This window comes from Hypanus sabinus, chromosome 12, assembly GCF_030144855.1.
Source record: "Hypanus sabinus isolate sHypSab1 chromosome 12, sHypSab1.hap1, whole genome shotgun sequence".
In the NCBI taxonomy this organism is placed as follows: Eukaryota; Metazoa; Chordata; class Chondrichthyes; order Myliobatiformes; family Dasyatidae; genus Hypanus; species Hypanus sabinus.
Genome location: NC_082717.1, coordinates 54,882,986 through 54,905,896, shown reverse-complemented (window position 1 = coordinate 54,905,896; position 22,911 = coordinate 54,882,986). Strand labels below are relative to the sequence as shown.

General features: G+C 38.3%; 1 protein-coding gene across 4 annotated transcripts in view; it reads right to left on the bottom strand.

The window, feature by feature from the left end:
* cfap36 (cilia and flagella associated protein 36) overlaps nucleotides 1-22,911 on the bottom strand; it is a 107,360-nt gene that overhangs the window by 22,448 nt on the left and 62,001 nt on the right. For all 4 annotated transcript variants that reach the window (XM_059985974.1, XM_059985975.1, XM_059985976.1 and 1 more), the window contains one exon: nucleotides 21,309-21,483. In XM_059985974.1, coding sequence (XP_059841957.1) covers nucleotides 21,309-21,483 — 175 coding nt within the window. The remainder of the gene's footprint in view (nucleotides 1-21,308; nucleotides 21,484-22,911) is intronic.

Genomic DNA, 22,911 nt, shown 5'->3' with positions numbered 1-22,911 from the left:
TTTATCTAACAGTGGGAAAAAGTAATAGGGTTAATAAAAAATATCAAAATAGTGGATGCAGCTGCAACATAAATGAAATGAATACAATCTTTAAAAATATTTCTTTGATCCATCACAAACATCAGACCAGACATAAGATCAGAGTCCAGGGGGGCGTCATGTGATGACGTAGGGTTGAGATGTTGGGAATCCAGCTCCCTCGTAAAAAGTAATGAAATAGGGTTTAAATGAAGAAGAGTTAATAAATACCTACCAGAAACTATTTATAAGCAACTCAGGATTATTTTTTGATATGGCTCCTAAACCGAAACAGAAGAAAGCTACTACTTCGAAGACTGCGCAAATCAGCGGGGAAAAAGGCCTAACCGTCTCGGCGAAGCCTCGTACTCAAGTTGGATCTTCTCCCGGCGAAGTGCATGGCACTTCTGATGATGCGGGACAGGAAGTTGCAGCAATGTCGGCGGTCTCTAAGAAGAAACGGCAAGAACAACGCATGCGAGAAGAAACAAGTATGCATGAACAGATATTAACAAAACTACAAATCCCAACTATGGCTGGAAGTGAAATTGGAAGTGAATCGGAAGTGGAATCAGACTCTTTGGGAAATTCAGAGGAAGAAGAGGAAAAGAAGGAGGACATTAAAGGAGAAATAAGAGATATCCTGATATATATGATGAATGAATTAAAAGCTATAAGAACAGATATAAGAAGGATGCAGAATACACTCGATAATGTGGTGGAAAAACAAAAGAAGATGGACAATAAAGTTAAAGAGATGGAAGTAAAAGTGGAAGAAAACACTGAAAGAATAGATAAGATAGAAGACAATAATCTTGCCTGGACAATAGAAAGAAAACAGATGTTGGAAAAAATAGATGCGCTTGAAAACTCTAGTAGATGAAATAATATTAAAATTGTTGGTCTTATGGAAGATACAGAGGGAGAAAATCCAATAAAATTCTTTCAAGAATGGATTCCAAAAATTTTGGAAATGAAAGAAGGAAGCCAAGTAATTGAAATTGAAAGAGCACACAGAGCTTTAAGACCAAGACCTCAACAAGATCAAAATCCAAGATCAATTTTGATAAAATGCTTAAGGTACCAAGATGAAGAAATGATCTTGAAGGCAGCTACTCAAGGTGCTAAAAAGAGAAATGGGCCATTGATAATAGAAGGGAAAAGAGTTTTTTTTTATCCAGACATAAGTTACGATCTTCTGAAGAAGCGGGAAGAATTCAATCCAGTGAAAAAATCTTTATGGGAAAAGGGCTATAAATTTTTATTGAGCTACCCAGCAAAATTTATCATTTTCCTGGATAACGAAGAAAGAAGATTTTTTGTTGACTACCGGAAAGCGGAGAAATTTGTACAAGAATTACCTGATGTCCACGAAGAGGAGTAAAGAATTATAGAAATGAAATGGACTAATGATGAAGACTGAAACAAGGTTGGACTTGAGGGACATTTATAAGGAAAAAAAAAGTTGAGCAGTATTAATTGGGAGTAGAGACATTAATTTTTTTTTTCTTCACTAATATATTTTCTTTTTTTTTTGCGGGAGAGCCGGAGGAGCTCCTGATCGATGGCTGCAAGTTTCATGTGTACAATCGTGGCGATTGCCATAACCCGTAAAATGGGGGGAGAGGGGTAACGTTGTGTTCTTTTTATTCACAACATTAGTGGAGGGGGTATTTTGTTTTTTTTCTTATATATTAGTTACCTTTCTTTTATTTTTCTTCTTTTTTGCCTGGATGGTTGGGGAGAGACTCATAGCAACATGGAGAATTTTAAAGAGTTCCCAAAGTATTATGAATGATTAATTTACTTAATTTTTAAAGTTTTAATGTTAATGGACTTAATGGACCTGTGAAAAGAAAAAGAGTTTTAACATATATTAAGAAAATGAAAGGAGATATAGCTTTTTTTAACAAGAAACACATTTAACAGAAACAAAACATTGTAGCGCCTCATTTCCTAGCGTATCCGAACCGACTCACAATTAGATAGCCTACGGGGGTTTGCGAGCACAGAGCTTTGGAGCCTCTTCGCCATGGGGGGCTGGTTGACAGAGGCTTAAAAGTGAGGCTGAAGTTTTCGAATAAAGTTTTTCCTTCGACTGCAGTTACCGACTCCGTGTCGTAATTCTAGCGCTGCTTGTAGCACACCGCTACAATTGGTGACCCCGACGGTCCAAACGATTTTTGGACCAGAAATGACCGACGCCGCCTCTGTTCATGCGGTTTCGTTGAAACTGCCGGGTTTCTGGACACAGCGCCCGGACCTATGGTTCCAGCAAGCCGAAGCCCAATTCCACGTTCGCCGGATCACCTCAGAAGACACCCGCTACTACTACGTGGTGGGCTCCCTCGACCAGGACACAGCTGCCCAGGTCGCGGAGTTCGTACAGTCGCCCCCGGCAGACGGCAAGTACACGGAATTCAAAGCCCTGCTCCTCAGGACTTTCGGACTCTCACGGCGCGAGCGGGCTGCCCGTTTACTGCACCTGGACGGCTTGGGCGACAGACCTCCATCGGCTTTAATGAATGAGATGTTGTCTCTGGCCGAGGGACACACAGGCCTCATGTTTGATCAGGCATTCCTGGAGCAGCTGCCCGAGGACATACGCCTGCTGCTGTCCGACGCGGATTTCAGTGACCCCCGGAAGGTGGCAGCCCGGGCGGACTTGCTGTGGAACGCCAAAAAGGTGAGCGGGGCGTCCATCGCACAGATCTCCCAGCCACGCTCCCGGCAGCAAACCAGTCCAGGCCCGGCCGCAGAGCCCACTAACCCCCGGCCCAATGACCACTGGTGCTTCTACCACCAGCGGTGGGGCGCAGAAGCCCGCCGTTGCCGCCCGCCCTGCAAGTTCCCGGGAAACGCCAGGGCCAGCCGCCGCTGATGGCTACGGCGGCTGGCCATCGGGATAGCCTCCTGTATGTGTGGGATAGCAGGTCGGGACGCCGCTTTTTGGTCGATACTGGGGCTGAGGTCAGCGTTTTACCTCCGACGAGTTACGACACCCGCAGCAGGGCACCGGGTCCCCCCCTGCGGGCCGTGAATGGCAGCACAGTAAGGACCTATGGCACCCGTCAGGTGCAGCTACAGTTCGGCCCCAGCCAGTTCACGTGGGACTTCACACTGGCCGCCGTAGCCCAACCGCTTCTGGGTGCGGATTTTTTGCGAGCTCACAGCCTGCTGGTTGACCTGCCCAGGAAGAGACTGGTACACGCCGAGACCTTTCAGACGTTCTCCCTGGGCGCGGCCCAGTTGCCAGCCCCTCACCTCGGCTCCATCACGCTGTCCGACAACGATTTCACCAGGGTCCTGGCGGAGTTCCCATCGGTTCTGGCACCGCAGTTCACAGCAGCCATGCCCAGGCACGGCGTACAGCACCACATCCCGACACAGGGACCACCCCTCCATGCCCGTGCTCGGCGGCTTCCCCCGGACAAGCTCCGACTGGCGAAGGAGGAGTTCCAGAGAATGGAGGAATTGGGGATCATCCGGCGGTCCGACAGCCCCTGGGCTTCCCCCCTGCACATGGTGCCCAAAGCGACGGGGGGCTGGAGACCGTGCGGCGACTACCGCAGGCTGAACGAGGCTACCACACCGGACCGCTACCCTGTGCCGCACATTCAGGACTTTGCGGCAAACCTGCACGGCGCCCGGATCTTCTCCAAGGTCGACCTTGTCCGAGGGTACCATCAAATCCCGATGCATCCTGACGACGTCCCCAAAACGGCTCTCATCACCCCGTTTGGCCTCTTCGAGTTCCTCCGCATGCCGTTCGGCCTGAAGAATGCCGCACAGACGTTCCAGCGGTTAATGGACGCGGTGGGACGGGACCTGGACTTCGCGTTCATCTATTTGGATGACATCCTCATAGCCAGCGGCAGTCGTCAGGAGCATCTGTCCCACCTCCGTCAACTCTGCGCCCGACTGAGTGAGTACGGTCTTACAATCAACCCTGCCAAATGCCAGTTCGGACTTGATACCATTGACTTCCTGGGCCACAGGATTACTAAAGACGGGGCAACCCCTCTGCCCGCTAAGGTAGATGCGGTCCGCCACTTCCCCCGACCCACCACGATCAAAGGCCTTCAGGAATTCGTAGGTATGGTCAATTTCTACCGCCGCTTCCTCCCTTCAGCTGCCCGGATCATGCGCCCCCTGTTCGCCCTGATGTCGGGTCCGAGCAAGAACATTACCTGGGACGAGGAGTCCGCCGCCGCTTTCGTTCAAACGAAGGAAGCTTTGGCTGACGCCGCAATGCTAGTACATCCCAGAATGGACACCCCTACCAGTGGACGCATCAAACACGGCAGTCGGTGGGGTGCTGGAGCAGCTCATCGCAGGTCGCTGGCAACCCCTGGCGTTTTTCAGCAAACACCTGCGGCCACCCGAGCTCAAGTACAGTGCTTTTGACCGGGAACTGTTGGCGCTCTACCTGGCAATCCGGCATTTCAGGTACTTCCTAGAAGGCCGGCCCTTCACCGCGTTCACGGACCACAAACCGCTTACCTTTGCGTTTACGAAAGCATCCGACCCCTGGTCATCCCGCCAGCAACGCCACCTGTCCTACATCTCTGAATACACGACGGATGTCCGGCACGTCTCGGGTAAGGACAATGTCGTGGCGGACGCGCTCTCTCGCCCTGCCGTTCATGCCCTTTCCCAAGGGGTAGACTTTGAGGCACTGGCAGAGGCACAGCAGGTAGATGAGGAGATTCCGAGTTACAGGACTGCAGTCTCTGGTTTGCAGCTCCAGGACTTCCCCGTGGGCCCAGGTGAGAGGACCCTACTCTGTGACGTCGCCACCGGCCAGCCCCGTCCGGTCGTCCCCGCAGCCTGGCGGCGACGTGTTTTCGACTCCATTCATAACTTGGCGCATCCCTCCATCCGGACAACTGTCCGGCTGGTTTCCAGCAGGTTCGTTTGGCACGGTCTCCGCAAACAGGTCAGTGAATGGGCCAGAACGTGCATGCACTGCCAGACGGCCAAGGTTCAGCGGCACACCAAAGCCCCACCGCAGCAGTTCCATCCCGCCCACCGGCGTTTCGACCACATTCATGTGGATATCGTGGGCCCCCTGCCAGTGTCGCGCGGAGCGCGTTACCTCCTGACTATCGTGGACCGGTTCACAAGATGGCCAGAGGCGGTCCCGCTCACTGACACCACCTCCGAATCTTGCGCCCGAGCCCTGCTCGCCACCTGGATATCCCGCTTTGGTGTACCAGCCCACATTACCTCCGACAGAGGCGCCCAGTTCACCTCCAGCCTGTGGTCAGCTATGGCCAGCCTTTTGGGGACTCAGCTGCACCACACCACTGCCTACCACCCACAGTCGAACGGGCTAGTGGAGCGTTTCCACCGTCACCTGAAGTCGGCCCTCATGGCCCGCCTGCGAGGAGCCAACTGGGCGGACGAGCTTCCCTGGGTCCTACTCGGCATCCGCACAGCGCCCAAGGACGACCTGCACGCCTCGTCGGCCGAGTTGGTGTACGGCGCGCCCCTGGCCGTCCCCGGGGAGTTCCTACCAGCCCCGAGGGGGCAAGAGGAAGAACCCGCTGCAGTCCTGGGCAGACTTCGCGAGAAGCTCGGTAACCTGGCCCCCATACCCACTTCACAGCATGGGCGGCACCCGACCTGCGTACCCAAAGACCTACGGAACTGTAAGTTTGTGTTTGTGCGAAGGGGCGGGCATCGGCCACCGCTGCAGCGGCCATACGAGGGGCCGTTTACGGTGCTCCGGAACAACGGGTCCACGTTCGTGCTGGACGTTGGGGGGAAGGAGGAGGTTTTCACGGTGGACCGCCTCAAGCCGGCCCATGTGGACCTGGCGCAACCGGCCGAGTTTCCGGCGCCTCGGCGCAGAGGCCGACCTCCCAAGCAGGTTCTGGCCCAGGCTGTGGACATTGGGGGGTGTATCGCCGGTTCTGGGGGGGGGTTATGTAGCGCCTCATTTCCTAGCGTATCCGAACCGACTCACAATTAGATAGCCTACGGGGGTTTGCGAGCACAGAGCTTTGGAGCCTCTTCGCCATGGGGGGCCGGTTGACAGAGGCTTAAAAGTGAGGCTGAAGTTTTCGAATAAAGTTTTTCCTTCGACTGCAGTTACCGTGTCGTAATTCTAGCGCTGCTTGTAGCACACCGCTACAACATAAGAAATTAAAGAGAGATTGGGTTGGAAATGTCATTGCAGCTTCAGTTAATTCAAAATCGAGAAGAGTTGTAATTTTGGTTAATAAAACTTTACCAATTAAAATACAAAATGTAGTAATTGATTCTGTGGGGAGATATGTGATTATACATTATCAAATTTTTTCAGAATTATGGACTTTTATGAACATTTATGCACCAAATGAAAATGATGCAAAATTCATACAAGAAGTTTTTTTGAACTTGGCTGATGCACATGATAATATATTAATAGGTGGAGACTTTAATTTTTGTTTAGATCCAGTTTTGGATAGGTCAACTAAAGTTGCTACAAAATCAAAAGTAATAAAACTAACTTTATCATTAATGAAAGATTTAAACCTGATTGATATATGAAGAAAAATTAATCTAAGAGAAAGAGATTATTCATTTTATTCAAATAGACATAAAACTTACTCAAGGATTGATTTTTTTTATTATCAAAAAATATTCAAGATAGAGTGAAAAGTGTGGAATATAAAGCAAGAATACTGTCAGATCATTCTCCCTTGATAATGACAATGATAATGATGGATAAGGAGAAATCGATCTAAAGGTGGAGATTTAATTAAATTTTATTTAAATGTCAAGATTTTTGTGATTTTATGAAAAAACAGATTCAATTTTCTTTGGATACAAATTTACATTCAGTTGAGGATAAAATTATATTATGGGAAGCGATGAAAGCATATTTAAGGGGTCAGATTATAAGTTATACATCTAAAATTAAGAAGGAATACATGGCAGAAATAGATTAATTGGAAAAAGATATAAAGTTAGAAAAAGAATCTCAAAGATATATGACAGAAGAAAAACGAAGACAACTTGTTAATAAAAAACTACAATATAATACACTCCAGACATATCATATAGAAAAAGTAATTATGAAAACTAAACAGAAATATTACGAATTAGGTGAAAGATCACATAAGATTCTTGCTTGGCAGTTGAAAACAGAACAGGCTTCTAAAACAATAAATGCAATTAGAACAAGTGTAAATAAGGTTACTTATAAACCTTTAGAAATGAATGAAACTTTAAAAAAATTTTATACTGAACTATATCAATCAGAATCACAAAATAAGATTGCTGAGATAGATAAATTTTTATCACAAATAACCCTTCCAAAATTAAATTTGGAAGAACAGAAAGGATTAGATATGCCCTTTACATTAAAAGAGGTTGAAGAAGCTTTAGGATCACTTCAGAGTAATAAATCCCCAGCAGAAGATGGTTTTCCTCCTGAATTTTATAAAAAATTTAAAGATTAATTCGTCCTTTTATGGAATTAATATATCAAGTGGAAAGGATGCATAAACTCCCACAATCTTTTTTAACAGCGATCATAACTGTATTGCGAAAAAAAGATAGAGATCCTTTAAAACCAACATCATATAGGCCTATTTCTTTGTTGAATACAGATGATAAAATAATAGCAAAAATTTTATCTAATAGAATATCTAAATATTTACCAAAATTAATACCAATGGATCAAACAGGTTTTATTAAAAACAGACAATCAATGGATAATATAACCCGGTTACTTAGTATAATTCATTTGGCACAAAAAAGAGAGGAAATGAGTGTGGCAGTTGCTTTGGATGCAGAAAAAGCTTTTGATAGATTGGAATGGGATTTTTTATTTAAGGTATTGGAAAAATATGAGTTAGAAAAATCTTTTATACAATGGATTAAAACCTTAAATACTAATCCTCAAGCTAAAGTAGTTACAAATGGTCAGATTTCAACACAATTTTGCTTAACGAGGTCAACTAGACAAGGCTGCCCATTATCACCTGCTTTATTTGTATTGGCAATAGAACCATTAGCTGAATTAATTAGAACAGATTCAGACATTGGGGGATTTAGAGTTAATCAAGAAGAATATAAGATTAATTTATTTGCTGATGATGTTTTGATTTATTTAACAAACCCATTGCAATCTTTGCAAAGATTATCTTTTAGATTGGAAGAATATGGCAAAGTATCAGGGTATAAAGTAAATTGGGATAAAAGTGAAATTTTACCCCTTACCAAAGGAAATTATAATCAATGTCGATGAGTAACTCAATTTCGATGGTCAATAAATGGGATAAAATATTTCGGTATTAGAGTTGATAATGATGTAAAAAATTTATATAAACAAAATTATTTGCCATTAAAAAAATAAAAGACGATCTTGATAAATGGATGATGTTACCAATAACATTAATAGGTAGAGTTAATGCTGTAAAAATGAATATATTTCCTAGATTGCAATATTTATTCCAAACTTTACCAGTACAATTACCTCAGAAGTTTTTTAAAGAACTGAATAAATATGTAAGGAAATTTCTTTGAAAGGAAAGATGTCAAGAATATCATTGGAAAAATTGACATGTAAATTTGATTTAGGAGGGTTACAATTTCCAAATGTTAAGAATTATTATAAAGCAAATCAACTTAGATTTATTGTCTTTTTTTGATGAAGAAAAACCGGCATGGATTAGAATAGAATTAAATAAGATAGGAGAAAACATACCAGAAGATTTTATATATAAATGGGAATCCAAATGGATACAGGAAAAAAAAGAATCTCCTATATTAAGAAACTTGATTGATTTATGGAATAAGGTAAATATGGACGATGAGATAAAGAAATCTTTATTAGCAAAAAGAACTTTAATTCAAAATAGGCTTATTCCTTTAACAATGGTTAATAAACTATTACATATTTGGTTCCAAAAGGGGATTAAATATATAGGTGATTATTTTGAAAGAGGTATATTGATGTTGTTTGATCAATTAAAAAATAAATATAAAATATCAAACAACACTCTTTTCTGTCATTTTCAATTAAAGGCTTATTTACGAGAAAAGCTGGGTCAAACAATGTTGTTGCCAAAACCTAGTGAAACAGAAATATTAATTCAAAAAGGAAAAATTAAAAAAATTATAGCTAGTGTGTACAATTTGATTCAAAAACAGACAATTAAATCAGGAATTCATAAATCAAGACAAAAATGGGAATCTGATTTGAATCTTAAAATTGATGGAAAAAGCTGGTCAAGATTATGTTCTGATAGTATGATAAATACAATAAATGTTCGACTTAGATTAATACAATATAATTTTTTACATCAATTATATATAACACCACAGAAAATAAATAGATTAAATTCAAATATGTCTGGCCAATGTTTTCGATGTAATCAAGAAATTGGTACTTTTTTACATTCTACTTGGTCTTGTTTTAAAATTCAACCATTTTGGATAAATCTAAGACTTTTATTGGAACAAATTACTGGAGTACAACTCCCACATAGTCCAGTATTATTTTTATTAGGAGACATTGAAGGGACAATACCGAGACTTAAATTGAATAAGTATCAGAAAAAATTTATAAAAATTGCATTGGCAGTAGCCAAAAAAGTTATCGCAGTTACTTGGAAATCTGATTTATATTTAACTATGGATCGTTGGAATAATGAAATACATAGTTGTATTCCACTTGAAAAAATTACATACAATCTAAGAAATGAATATGATATATTTTTGAAAATTTGGCTTCCATACCTACAAAAGATAGGATTAAATACATAGGTCCTTTGAAGATAAAATTATAAAGTAATTGGGGAAAGTAAAAATAAATATTAAAATTATTTTGAACTCCATGGAGCATGTGGGGATCCTCCGATATCCAGGCAATCTTTCTCTTTTTTCTTTCTTTTTTTTCTTTCTTTAGGTAAGGGTTAAGGGGGGGAGGGTTAATATTATTTTTCTTTTTCTTACTATTTTATCATCACATTTATTCTTGTAATTTTCTAATAAATAAATAAATAAATAAATAAAGATAGATAGATAGATAGATAGATAGATCAGCATCCACACTGATTCCAATGGATATGCCAGGACTACACATTAAGATGCAGAGAGAAAAGTAAGCAGTTGTTTTTTCAAAAGTTATGTTACTTTTATCTAATGATATTCATCATCTCTAAATGCTCTTCTGTTTTCAATTATATTTCAAAAGAAATATTTTTAAATCATTCAGAGTCATAGAGTGGTACAGTATCAACACAGGCCCTTTGGCCAATCTAGTCCAAGCCAAATACCATTTAAACTACCTACTCTCATCAACCTGTACTGGGACCATAGCCCTCCATATACGTTCATATAATTGCCACATTTATATATAATTGTTTTAATGAAAAAGAATTCAGGAGCATTTTAAAAACTCTTAAAATTCTCGACAGCTTTGACAGGACCAAAGCACATTTTTCAGCTTTGCCATCTCTCAAAGCCTGTTGTGAGGATCAGTGTGGCAAGGCTTCGAGGCTATGCTGTCCAAGGCCTAAATGCCACTCTGAATTCATGGTCAGTGAAGGTAGCCCTCATATCCTGGATCAAAACTGTACAAGCTGCCATGGACCATGGGCAGTTACTTCAAGCATTAGGTCTGGTCCAGGAAGACTGATTGCATATAATCCCAGCTGTCAAAAAATCCACTGCTACTGTTAAATTACAGTGTGACAATGGACAAGAATGTTTACTTGTTAAACAGACTGCTCAATGGGAACAAGTGCTCGGAATATTGCAAAAATGTGCTATAATTTGATACAAATAATTGTTTTTTTGTTAGTTACATTATGCTTTACCTTATGATCAAAAGAAGACAACAGCCTGAAATATTCCAACCATTAAAAAATAAGTTACAAATTTGACTTGGTTAGACAACATCTCTCTATTTGTTTCCTACAAGACATACTCACAAAGACTGTCAAAGACTGTCAAATGTCTACATTGGTGCTAGAAAGACTGTGAACCCTGTAGAAATTTCTCTGTTTCTGCATGAATATGACCTAAAATGTGATCAGATCTTCACTGAAGTCCTAAAACTAGATAAAGAGAACAAAATTAAATAAATAATACAAAACATTATACCTGTGCATTTACTTATTGAGAAAAATTATCCAATATTATATGTATTTGTTGGGGAAAGTATGTGAACCTCTCAGATTATGCCTTCTACAGAGTTATTTGGAGTCGGGTGTTCCAATCAATGAGGTGAGATTGGAGGTGTGGCTTGTAGAGGGGCCCTGCCCTTTTAAAAAAAATATACACAAAGTCAGGTTACTGACAGAGCCTGTCCTTCAAGAAAAATCTGTTTATGTGAACCATACCTCAATCAAAAGAGGACCTTAGAAGAAGAAATGCAGAGATGCTTGAAGCTGGAAAAGGCTACAAAAGCATTTTTAAAGACCTGAGTGCACATTAGTTCATAGGAAGAGAAATTGTCTACAAATGGAGAAAATTTAGTACTGTTGCTACTCTCCCTGCTGATCTCCTGCAAAGATCATACCAATAGGACAACGTGCAATTCTGAAGGAGGTGAAGAAGAACCCAGGGTAACAGCAAAAGACCCGCAGAAATCTCTGTTCACCTTAAGACCGAACAAGAATGGTGTTCGTGGTAGGAGACCATGGGGGAAACTACTGCTCTCCAAAAAAAAAATTGCTGCATGTCTCAAGTCTGCAAAAGACCATCTGGATGTTCTATAATGCTTCTGGAATATTGTTCTGTGGACAGATAAGACAGATGAACTTTTTGGCTGATATGCTTATTGCTATGTTTGCAGGAGAAAAGGCACTGCACACCAACACCAAAACCTGATCCCAACTGTGAAGCATGATGAAAGGAGCATCATGGTTTGGAACTGCTTTGCTGTCTCAGAGCCTGGATAGCTTGTGATCACTGAGAGAATAATGAATTCAAAATTGTTTCAAGACATTTTACAGGAGAGTGTAGGATAGCAGTCCATCACCTGAAGCTAAACAGAAGTTGAATAATACAACAAGACAATGATATGAAATACAAGAATAAATCAACAACAGAATGGTTTAAAAAGAAGAAAATTCATGTTTTGGAATGGCCAAGTCCCTTAATCCTATAGAAACGTTGTGGAAGGACCTGAAGCAAGTAGTTCATGCAAGGAAGCCCACCAACATCCCAGAGTTGAAGTAGTTAAGTTAGTTGGAATAGCCTACAAATCCTTCAAGCCTACGTACAGGACTGATTAGTTACTGGAAACGTTTGGTTAAAATTATTGTTGTTCAAAGGGGTCACATCAGTTACTGAAAGCAAAGGTTCACATACTTTTTCCAATAAGTACATGTAATATTGGATCATTTTTCTCAATAAAGAAATGAACAGGTATAATATGTTTCGTGTTATTTAATTGGGTTCTCTTCATCTAGTTTTAGGACTTGCATGAAGATCTGATCACATTTTAGACTATACTTATTGCAGAAATAGGGAAAATTCTAGAGGGTTTACAAACTTTCTAGCACCACTATATGTAAAAAAGTTGTACTGGAAATCATAACTATTTCAGGTTCTATCAGTGTTCTGCACAATACTTGGAGAAAGCCACAGGGGGTACCCATGCTGCAAAACAAGTGAAATTGTTCGGGTTCCTAGGTTCAGTTGTTTGCTTTGCTGAGACCATCCCTCTATGAAAGGACAGCTGTCAACTGGAAAACAATACTTTCATAAGCAATGGGATATAGATTTGCCCTTGGTCCACTGCACTAGCATACAAAAATTGTAATGGGTGTGTAATGTACTTTGCTTTCACAATTAAACTTCATCGACCACACTAGATAGCCACCATTATGACGATATGTTTATCACAAATGACTAATGGTGTAGGGTGGATTTTGATTCTTGTATCATTTCAGGGTAAAAACTTCAGAAAACAGAGGGGAAAAAATTTAAAACTAAGAAAATTCATCTCACATAAAAAGTGTATAGTTATACAGCTAAATGTCAGATCAGAATTTGCTATGTTATTAAGTGAGGCTGCTAGTTCTGATCATACTAAGGAAAAGTAGATAAGATTTTGCAAAACTGAAAAATCAGAAAGTTTCTGTTAACAATAAAGTGCTATGAATGGAGACTTGTAATTTGAAATTGTCACTCTAAAGCAGGGTTCCACTGCGAGAGATTGTGATTTAAAAAAAACACTATTTTTTGAACTTTGCACCACGACGACAGTAGGCTGATGGTGACTACAGTACTTTGATTGGAGGAGAGGACGGTAGGCTGACGAGGAGCGTGAAGTACATTTTCTGAGCATTGAATGGACTCGCCCAACTTGGGCTGTGACTTCAGCCTCTCCCTCCCGAATTAACTCCCCAAACTTCACAAAAAAAAACGTCTTTTCAATGAAAGCTACTTATCAATGGGTTTTACATGGACTGGTGATCCAAGTTGTTCTGTTCCACTGAGCCCAGTCTGTGGCAAACAGCTTACAAATGTAGCAATAGCTCCCCCAAAATTGAAAAGACACTGACTACAAACCACAGCCATATTACACACAAAAGTGCTGATTATTTCAAACAGCTATTGGTATTGCAAAACAAACAGATGAAAGATTTTGAAAATAAAGTCACAATCGTAAAAGGGCTCAGGAAGCAAGTTATTCAGTAGCTTTAAGGCCAGTCCATTAGAGAATGTTTAAAAAACTATGTGAAAAAGAGCACACCAATCCTTACTACGTATAGAAATATGGTGATTTAGCAGAGGAAAAACTCTCAAAAGGGTTTTTGAGGAGAAAGGTGAATTGTAGGAGTACTTTCAAGAAAATAGTACAGTTTTGCTGAGTGCTTTGAAGATGAAGAATAGCTGCAGAAATTAGCCTACTTAACAGACATTTTTCATCATATGAACTAGTTGAACAAGCCTCAAGGCCCTGGAGAAAATGTTTTGACTTCAAGTGATAAGATTCTTCGATTTAAAAGGAAACCGAATCTTTGGAAAAATTACTTTGGAAAATGTCTCCAACTGCTACTTGGGCTGAGAGTGAGGAAGGATATCAGAAAGTCTTGAGTCTTATTGAAAACCACCCCTGGAAAAATGGCAGAACAAAATTGAACAGTATTTTTCCTCCCTTTCAACACAAGTGTATGACTGGGTGAGGGATCATTTCTCTAAATCTACTGCTCAGCCTGAGAACTTGACTTTGAGAAAAGAGGAATACCTTGTGAGCTACACTCTGACTATGTACTCAAGATGAGATTTACTAACCTGCCCCTGGACAAGTTCTTGATTTCTGTGAAATAAAGGTATACTGGCATTCATGAGAAAGTAATGAACATTTTGCTGCAGTTTTCAACTTCTTATATGTGTGAGCAAGTATTTTCTTGTTTAACAAGCATCAAGAGCAAAGATAGAAATCATCTCGAGGTCTCAAGATGGCGCTTATGGAGTGAAGCGGTTTTAGGCTTCGCTCCAATCCTTTTAATTTTTTTTTAACCTACAAGCACCCCCTAATTGATCTTTTTATACCTATTCTAAAGGGGTTTAGACGTATGAAATCTTTCTCAATTGTTTGAATCATTTTCAACTCGTTGAAATGTCTAAAGCAAAGGAATCAAAACAGACGAAAGAACCGTTAACTTTAGAAGCAATTGCGAAGCTTATGGACGACAGACTTGAAAAACTGGAGAATAAATTAACCTCAAAGCTTTCTACGTTCAATGAAATTTTAAAGACACTTGACGCAAAACTTCAATCACTTACACTGGATTCACAAAAACAACAAGCAAGTATTTTAGTTCTTGAGGAAGCTGCTCGCCAGAGAGATCCCACAATTGAAACTCTGCAACAACAGCAAGCTTCGACTTCTCAACAGCTGGATCGTTATAAATCTAAAATCACTGATCTTGAAAATCGCTCTCGAAGACAAAATCTCCAGATAATTGGGATTCCGGAAAAATTTGAGAATGGCAATCTCACTGTATTTTTCTCCAAATTTTTAATGGCTATCTTCGGCTCAGAAGTACTGGATACACCTCCAATAAATGACTGTGCACATCGCATTTCTCGTTTTCAATCAGATTCAGGTTTGAAACCACGACAAGTTATGCTCCGGATCCATTATCCTCATACCAAAGAGCGTTTGATTTGGGCTGCCCGGAAAAAGGGTATGATCAGCTTTCAAGATTTTAAATTCTGTATTCTGGAAGACTATAGTCCCGAAGTTTTAAGGGCAAGAATGGCTTTTAAATTGGTTATGTCAGAAATTCATCAGGAAAGCTACAAGCAAGTGCTGTTATTTCCAGCACAATTGAGAGTTACTCTCCAAGATGGGACTTATCCGCTGTTCAAATCTCCAGCAGATGCTCAAAGATTCCTTGAAGAATAACACTTTATTGTTTCTACAGGTTGACTAATGTAATAATTAGTTTATAGATTTGAATCTTTTATAAAATGATGATTTTTTTTACGTGATGGCTTACACGTATTTCTTATACACGGTAAAAGTCCGTTTTTGGTTTATTTTGAGTTTGTTCTTTTTATATTATTATTCTGTTAGTTTTAAAGTAATTCATTAGGGTTTTCTTTTAAGTTCATATACACTTTTTTATATTTTTAATGTTTAAATATTAAGATTTTTTTAAAAATAAAATGTCATTTCTTCTTCCCGAAAGACCTTAGTGCTGGGATACGTCATATCCGTTTTGATGTGTCTGAATAAGTTTAAGGACTTTCTTTTAAAACACTAATACAATATTATCCATTTATGGGTTTCATCATTTTAATTTTTTTAAATCCTTTTGTTTTATATATATAATACTAATTTTATACTTTAATCTTTGTTATACTAACCCTTTCTTATAATATGGGTGGTTTGTATCTTTTATTTAACTTTTTTTTGTTTGAGTTGCTGTCTTGAGACATGGGGGTAAATTTAGCATTAGATCTCTTGCTTGCCTCTTTTTGGCTTTTTTCCTGGGGTTTTGAGGGTGGAGGGAGGGGGATTTTTCTTTTTGCTTGCTTCACGCTTAGTTTTACTTCATGGGCTGATCCGAAACTACAAAAATGGTTGCAGTGTCATGACTTCCAGTTCCTCCTGGAACTTACTTCCCTCTTCCGGATTCATGAGTTCATCTTTTTTTTAACCTTATGTGTTAATTGTAATAAATATTGGCAATATGGATAAGATTATTAATTTTGTTTCTTGGAATACTAATGGTTTAAATCATCCGATCAAACAGAAAAAAATATTCAAAGTATTCCACAGAATGAATGCTAATATTATCTTTGTACAAACAAGAGACTTATGTGAGGAAGGTGGATAGTCAATGCTTTTTTAGGTTTTGGAAAGACCAACAGTATCACTTGAATTCCCAAGCCAAAGTAAGAGGCGTTTCCATTTTTATAGATTCTTCAACCTCCTTTATACACTTTGAAACAATTTCAGACCCACAAGGTAGATTTTTGCTTATTACTGGTCTACTTTTTAATCAAAATGTTGTTTTAGTTAATGTTTATGCTCCAAACACTGATTGTCCTGAATTTTTTAAGTGTCTATTTATATCCTTTCCTAATTTGAAACAGTACATGCTGATAATGGGTGAGGATTTTAACTGTTGTTTAAACCCTTCAATGGATAGATCTAAGGCCACCCAAGCTCTTCCGAATAAATCAGCCTCTTATTAATTCCTTTATGATTGATTCTGGAATTTCTGAAATTTGGTGTTTTTTATACCCTAATGACAGAGTTTTCATACTTTTCTCATGTTTATCATAATTATTCAGGAATTAATTACTTACAGATGTTATTGATTGTAAATATGACTCTATTACCATTTCTGACCATGCACCTTTGAAGCTATCTATTAAGACAATGGACTCATCTACTAATGCTAAATATTGGAGGTTTAACCCTATTTTATTGCAGGACTTAGACTTCCTTAATTTTATTAAACAACAAATTGATTTGTTTTTCTCAACAAATTCTACAGCAGAGATCTCTAGTGGAATTTTATGGGACACTTTTAAAGCATTTATTCGTGGACAGATTATTTCATACTCTGCTGGAGTTAGGAAGCAAACTAATTCTAAAATATTAACATTGGTTCATAAAATCAAAGCAATTGATAAGATTTATTCAGTGACCCCCAGCAAAGAACTTTATAAAGAAAGAGTTGAACTTCAAATGGAGCTGTGGTGAACTACATATACCTGTCTGGACACGCACCCCCGCTGACTGCTCCTGTGGCTCCTCCCACAGACCGTGGCTCCTCCCAAGGACCCTGGTATAAAGGCAATTGGAGACACAGCTCCGGCCTCAGTCTACAGGATGTAGTGTGGTTGTCATTTGCTGCTTGTTCTTTCTTCCAGCCAATAAAAGCCTGTATCTCGCCTCACGTCCCTGAGAGTTATTGATGGTGCATCAGGAGCATAGTTTGTTATCATCCTCTTCGATTGAAAATCAGTTAATTAAATCTAGAACCCAGTTTTATGTACATGGAGATAAGTCTGGCAAATTATTGGCTAATCAATTGAAAACTGCTTTCGGTTAAACGACAAATTACTAGGATTCGTAAATAAGATGGCACTCTGACGATCAACCATAGAGATAAATAAAGCCTTTCAAGATTTTTATAATTCTTTATATCAATCAGAATTTGTTGGGGATTCTTCTATAATAGATGAATTTTTAAGAAAATTGAATATCCCAAAATTAACAAGAGGATTGTGTATTCCTAGATGCACCTATTACAGAAACTGAAATAAAAAAGGCTACTTTTTCAATGAACTCTGGTAAAGCTCCTGGTAAAATTATATTGTAGAATTTTTTTAAATCCTTTTTCTCTATACTTTCTCCTTGGCATTGTAGAATTTTTAAAGATTTGTTAACTATAGGTAAATTGCCACAATCTTTTTATGGACCCTCTATCTCTTTAATTCTTAAAAAAGATAAAGACCCCACTGAATGTGCATCCTATCGGCCTATATCCTTGCTGAATACGGATTTTAAGATTTTTAGTAAAATTTTGGCCACTGGATTAGAAAATATATTACCTCGAATTATTTCTGAAGATCAGACTGGATTTATTAAAAACCGATTTATTAACATTAGAAAATTAATTAATATTATTTATACTCCTTCACCCAAAATACCAGAATGTGTCATTTCCTTAGATGCTGAAAAAGCATTTGATAGAGTTGAATGGCCATATTTATTTAATACGTTGCAGCATTTTAATTTTAGTTTGAAATTTATATCATGGATTAAATTAATATACTATAAACCCTTGGCTTTGGTCTTTACCAATAATCAAAGATCTCCTTTTTTTTTCAGTTATTCCGTGGTACAAGGCAAGGCTGTCCTTTAAGTCCTTTACTATTTGACATTGTTTTGGAACCTTTAGCTATAGCCATTCGTGAATCACTTAAAATTTTGGGTATTACTCGTGGGGAAGGGACGTATAAGTTATCATTATATGCTGATGAATTGTTACTATACATATCTGACCCTGAGAGATCTATTCCTGCTATTTCGTCCTTGCTTGCTCAGTTTAGTAACTTTTCTGGTTACAAAGTGAATTTTAATAAGAGCGAATTATTTCCATTAAATATGCAAGTTCCAATTTATAAACATTTACCATTTAAAGTTGTCACAGATTATTTTACTTATTTGGGTATTAAAATTACCAAAAAACATAAAGATTTATTTAAAGTTAATTTTTTACCTTTAATTGACCAAATTAAGCAACTTGTTACCAGGTGGTCTCCATTATCTTTGTCATTGGTTGGTCGAATTAATGCTATAAAGATGATGGTATTACCCAAATTCTTATATTTATTTCATGCATTACCAATTTTTATTCCTAAATCTTTTTTTGATATTATTGATTCCAAAATATCTTCCTATCTGTGGCAGAATAAAAATCCTAGACTAAGCAAAAAATATTTACAGAAGCCTAAGAAGGAGGGTGGTTTGGCTTTGCCAAACTTGAGATTTTACTATTGGGCAGTTAATATACAATATTTAATATTTTGGACACAAGAATCGACTATAGCAGCTTGCCCACAATGGGTAAATTTGGAATGTAAATCTGTACAAGACTTTTCATTGTTTTCAATTTTAGGATTTTCACGTTCTTTTTCTTTATCTAAATTGAATAAACAAATAACTAATCCGAAAGTTAAACATACATTGCGAATATGGTTTCAATTTCGTAAATTTTTTGGCTTGAATAAGTTCATCTTATCAAGCCCTATAATACCTAACTTTCTTTATCGGCCCTCTTTTATGGATCAAGCCTTTGTTTTATGGAAAACAAAAGGTATAACATGTTTTCGTGATCTATTTTTAGATGATAGTTTTATGTCCTTTGAACAGCTATCTAATAAATATAATTTACCCAAAACTCATTTTTTTTAGATATTTGCAAGTTAGAAATTTTTTGAATAATGTCCATTGGACATTACGGAAATTTTTTTAGCTCTGAATCCTTGTCAGAAGGGTTTAGTAGCTGTTACTTATAATATGATCATGAAAATACAGCCATAAGTATCAGAAAAAATTAAGAAGGAATGGGGAAAAAGAACTTCATTGTCTTATACCCACTGAGCAGTGGGAGAAAATTTTACAATTAGTCATTTCTTCTTCTATTTGTGCTAAACATGCCCTAATACAATTTAAGGTTGTACATAGAGCTCAGGCGTCTAAGGATAAACTTGCTCGATTTTATTCTTATGTTAATCCAACCTGTGACAGATGTCATTCTGATGTTGCTTCATTGACCCACATGTTTTGGTCTTGCCCTTGTTTGCAAATTTACTGGAAAGATATTTTTGGTATTATTTCAACAGTTCTGAATATCAATTTCCAACCGCATCCTGTTACTGCAATTTTCGGTTTACCAGTGGCGGATAATAGTCGTTTATCCCCATCATCTCGACGGATGATTGCATTTGTTACATTAATGGCTAGAAGATCTATTTTATTGAATTAGAAAGAGATTAATCCTCCAACTATATTTCAGTAGTTTTCTCAAACTATCTCGTTTGAGCTTAGAAAAAATTAGAAGTGTTGTCTTTGATCCTTCAGTTAAATTTGAAGAAACTTGGAGACCATTTATTCAACATTTTCATATGAGTTAAATTGTCTTTTCCTAAACCTCACTTTTATTATCCTTAATTATTTGGATGGAGGTTTGGAGTTATTGGCACTAATGTATATATTTGACATAATGCTATGGCTCCTGTTGGTTAGTTTTAGGTTTTTTTTCTCTTTTTTTAGGGTTTTTTTAAAAACTTTTTTTGTTCGCAATTACCATGAGTTTGGGAGGTTATTATATATTGACTATTGTCTATTTGCATTTTATCTAAACTATTAACTATGTACTCTCAAACTCTCTGTATTCATGTTTCATTTATGTTTGTTTAAAAAATTAATAAAAAGATTTAAAAAGAAAAAAAAAAGAAAGAAATCATCTCATTTCACTGAAGGTGAAATCCAAGTAAGCTTATCTCAAGTTCGAACCAGAACTGAGAAATTTATTATGTTTGCCTTATGAGTTTTTTAAATTTATGGAAGGTAAAGAAAGATTAATTCCAAGAAAAGTTGGCTAAAAATTCATTCTCTACTCAAAAGAGGATTGCCAATTATTTTTGGATCATTATATCTATAACTTACTGATCATGCTGACATGCTATGAGCTGTAGATATAATATTTTTTATGCAGGGGTTCCCTGAGACCTGAACATTATTTCAAGGGTTCCTCCAGGGTAAAAAGGTTGAGAAAGGCTGCCCTAAAGGTTATAGATAGAGGAATAATTAAACTTTCAACAGCATAACCACCCTGGCTCAAAAAAAAGTACATGGAATCTTATTTCATGAAAATTCAAATTGCAGTTAAATATTTTCATGATTTTGTAGTCTTTTATGACTTAGATCCATGCCCAACTTTCAATCTTCATTTAATTTCCTACTGAAGTTACATATCCCATTTTCTTCTCCCTCCTGCTCTTTAGTGAGCTTGTTTCAGTGAAGGCTCTTCAATCTGATTATTTGAAAACCTCCTTGTAGTTTGCTATGCTCACATGAAAAGTGTACCATACCAAACCGTGTACTTGAAATCTCCATTGGTAAGCATATCAGTCTCTGGACAACTTATTGCGAGTTTAAAGGAAAACCATGAGAAGCAATATTCAGGCATTTTTCCCATTCAAAAAAAAATCACAAGTGATTTCTTAAAATTTATTAGTAGATATCCATTTAATATGATGGCACATTTCACCTGAAGCACAGAGCAAGGAAATTTTATTACCTGTTCTAAATTCTTTTTTCCTCGTTGGTGTTGTCTGGATAGTCGTGCTGCTTCTTCTTCTGCATTTTCCACAATTGCTTTCTCTAACTCACTTTGTATCACTGCTCCACCTTTAGCTCCTGTTTCTACAGCACATCTTTTTGCCATCTCTTGTTCATATTCATCTTTAGATTGTCTAGGTAAGAGATAAAAGATATTATCAAAAAAGGATGAAAATAAAATACCAAATTGAAAGTGCTGTCACCTTACAATGGGGAGAGACAAATATGTAATCAAATTAATGAAAAAGTGGTCTTAATACTCTGAAATTAACTGGAAAAAACAGTCAGTACATATTTAATTGTTATGTTTTATAACTCTTAAAAAATAAAACCAACCATAGGAAAAACACAGAGCCGGGGATAAATATGTATGCTTCATTTCTTTTAAGTGATATACTATTCATTTACTTTTACATATAACCCTTAATGGATTATTTAAGCAAACAAAGAATGCTTAATTAACCAATATACTAACAATTTTACTCAAATATTACTGATATATTAAATAGACATTCCTTTCTGCGTAGCCATATACTCCAACTGAATATAGAATGCATCTCAATTATATACGCATTATACTATATAACACAACAACTATATAGACATTCACAGCATACTAAATTTTAAATGATCATTTTCAGGCCTGAAGATTTAATCGCTGTGGAGGATTTTTTTTACTCTTGTGGGATAATTTCTTTCCTGACCTGGGAAGTCACTCTGCTTGGCAGGCAAGACATAGCTGGGAAGACAATCTCAAGTTCAGGGGCCTCCTCTGTGGTGAAACTGCAGTAAGTGGTTCTGATAGCTCTGGGTACCATGTATTGGCATTCCAAACAGTGCATAGCGAGCTGCTCAATCTGCTGATCTATGCCATGACACCAGATAAAGTTTTGTGCCAATGCTTTCATTTTGACCACACCTAAATGACTAGCACATAGCTCCACCAACACTTTAGCTCTCAGCTTGGATGGTACAACAGTTCTCAATCTCCAAATAAGACAGCCACCTTCAAGGGCAAGTTCTTCCTGAAACTGGGAAATACTGCTGCACATTCCAGCCATTTTGGGTGGCTATGTAGACCTGAGATAGTGTGGGGTCTTTACTAGGTTCCCTTTGGACCATCTCTGCCATAACAGAAAGACTTTCAAATTTGCATTAGGGAAAATACAACAAGAGGAGTGTCCTGTTCTGTAAATTTTTCATGTTATTTCCTTTTCCAAGACAATCCATCAGCATTTCCATGACTAGTTGTCCTCTTGAAATTATTTTAATTATGTCCTCCATCTCTGCATTCATGCTGCTGCTGTTAGTGGAACACCCTTCTGTGGATTGAAAATGAATACTAGTGGATGATGATTGGTACGAGGGTAAACTCTCTCCCATACAAGTACTGGTTGAAACATTTTACACCCCAAAAGGCACAACAGACAAGCTTCACTGGATGATGTGGATCATAATGTGTCAGTATAGTGTCTGACATCACCATTTCCCTTGTTTTTTGGAAAGCCACCTGACACTTTTTACAGTGCAAATTCTTCCACATCTACAGTAATGAGTTCAAG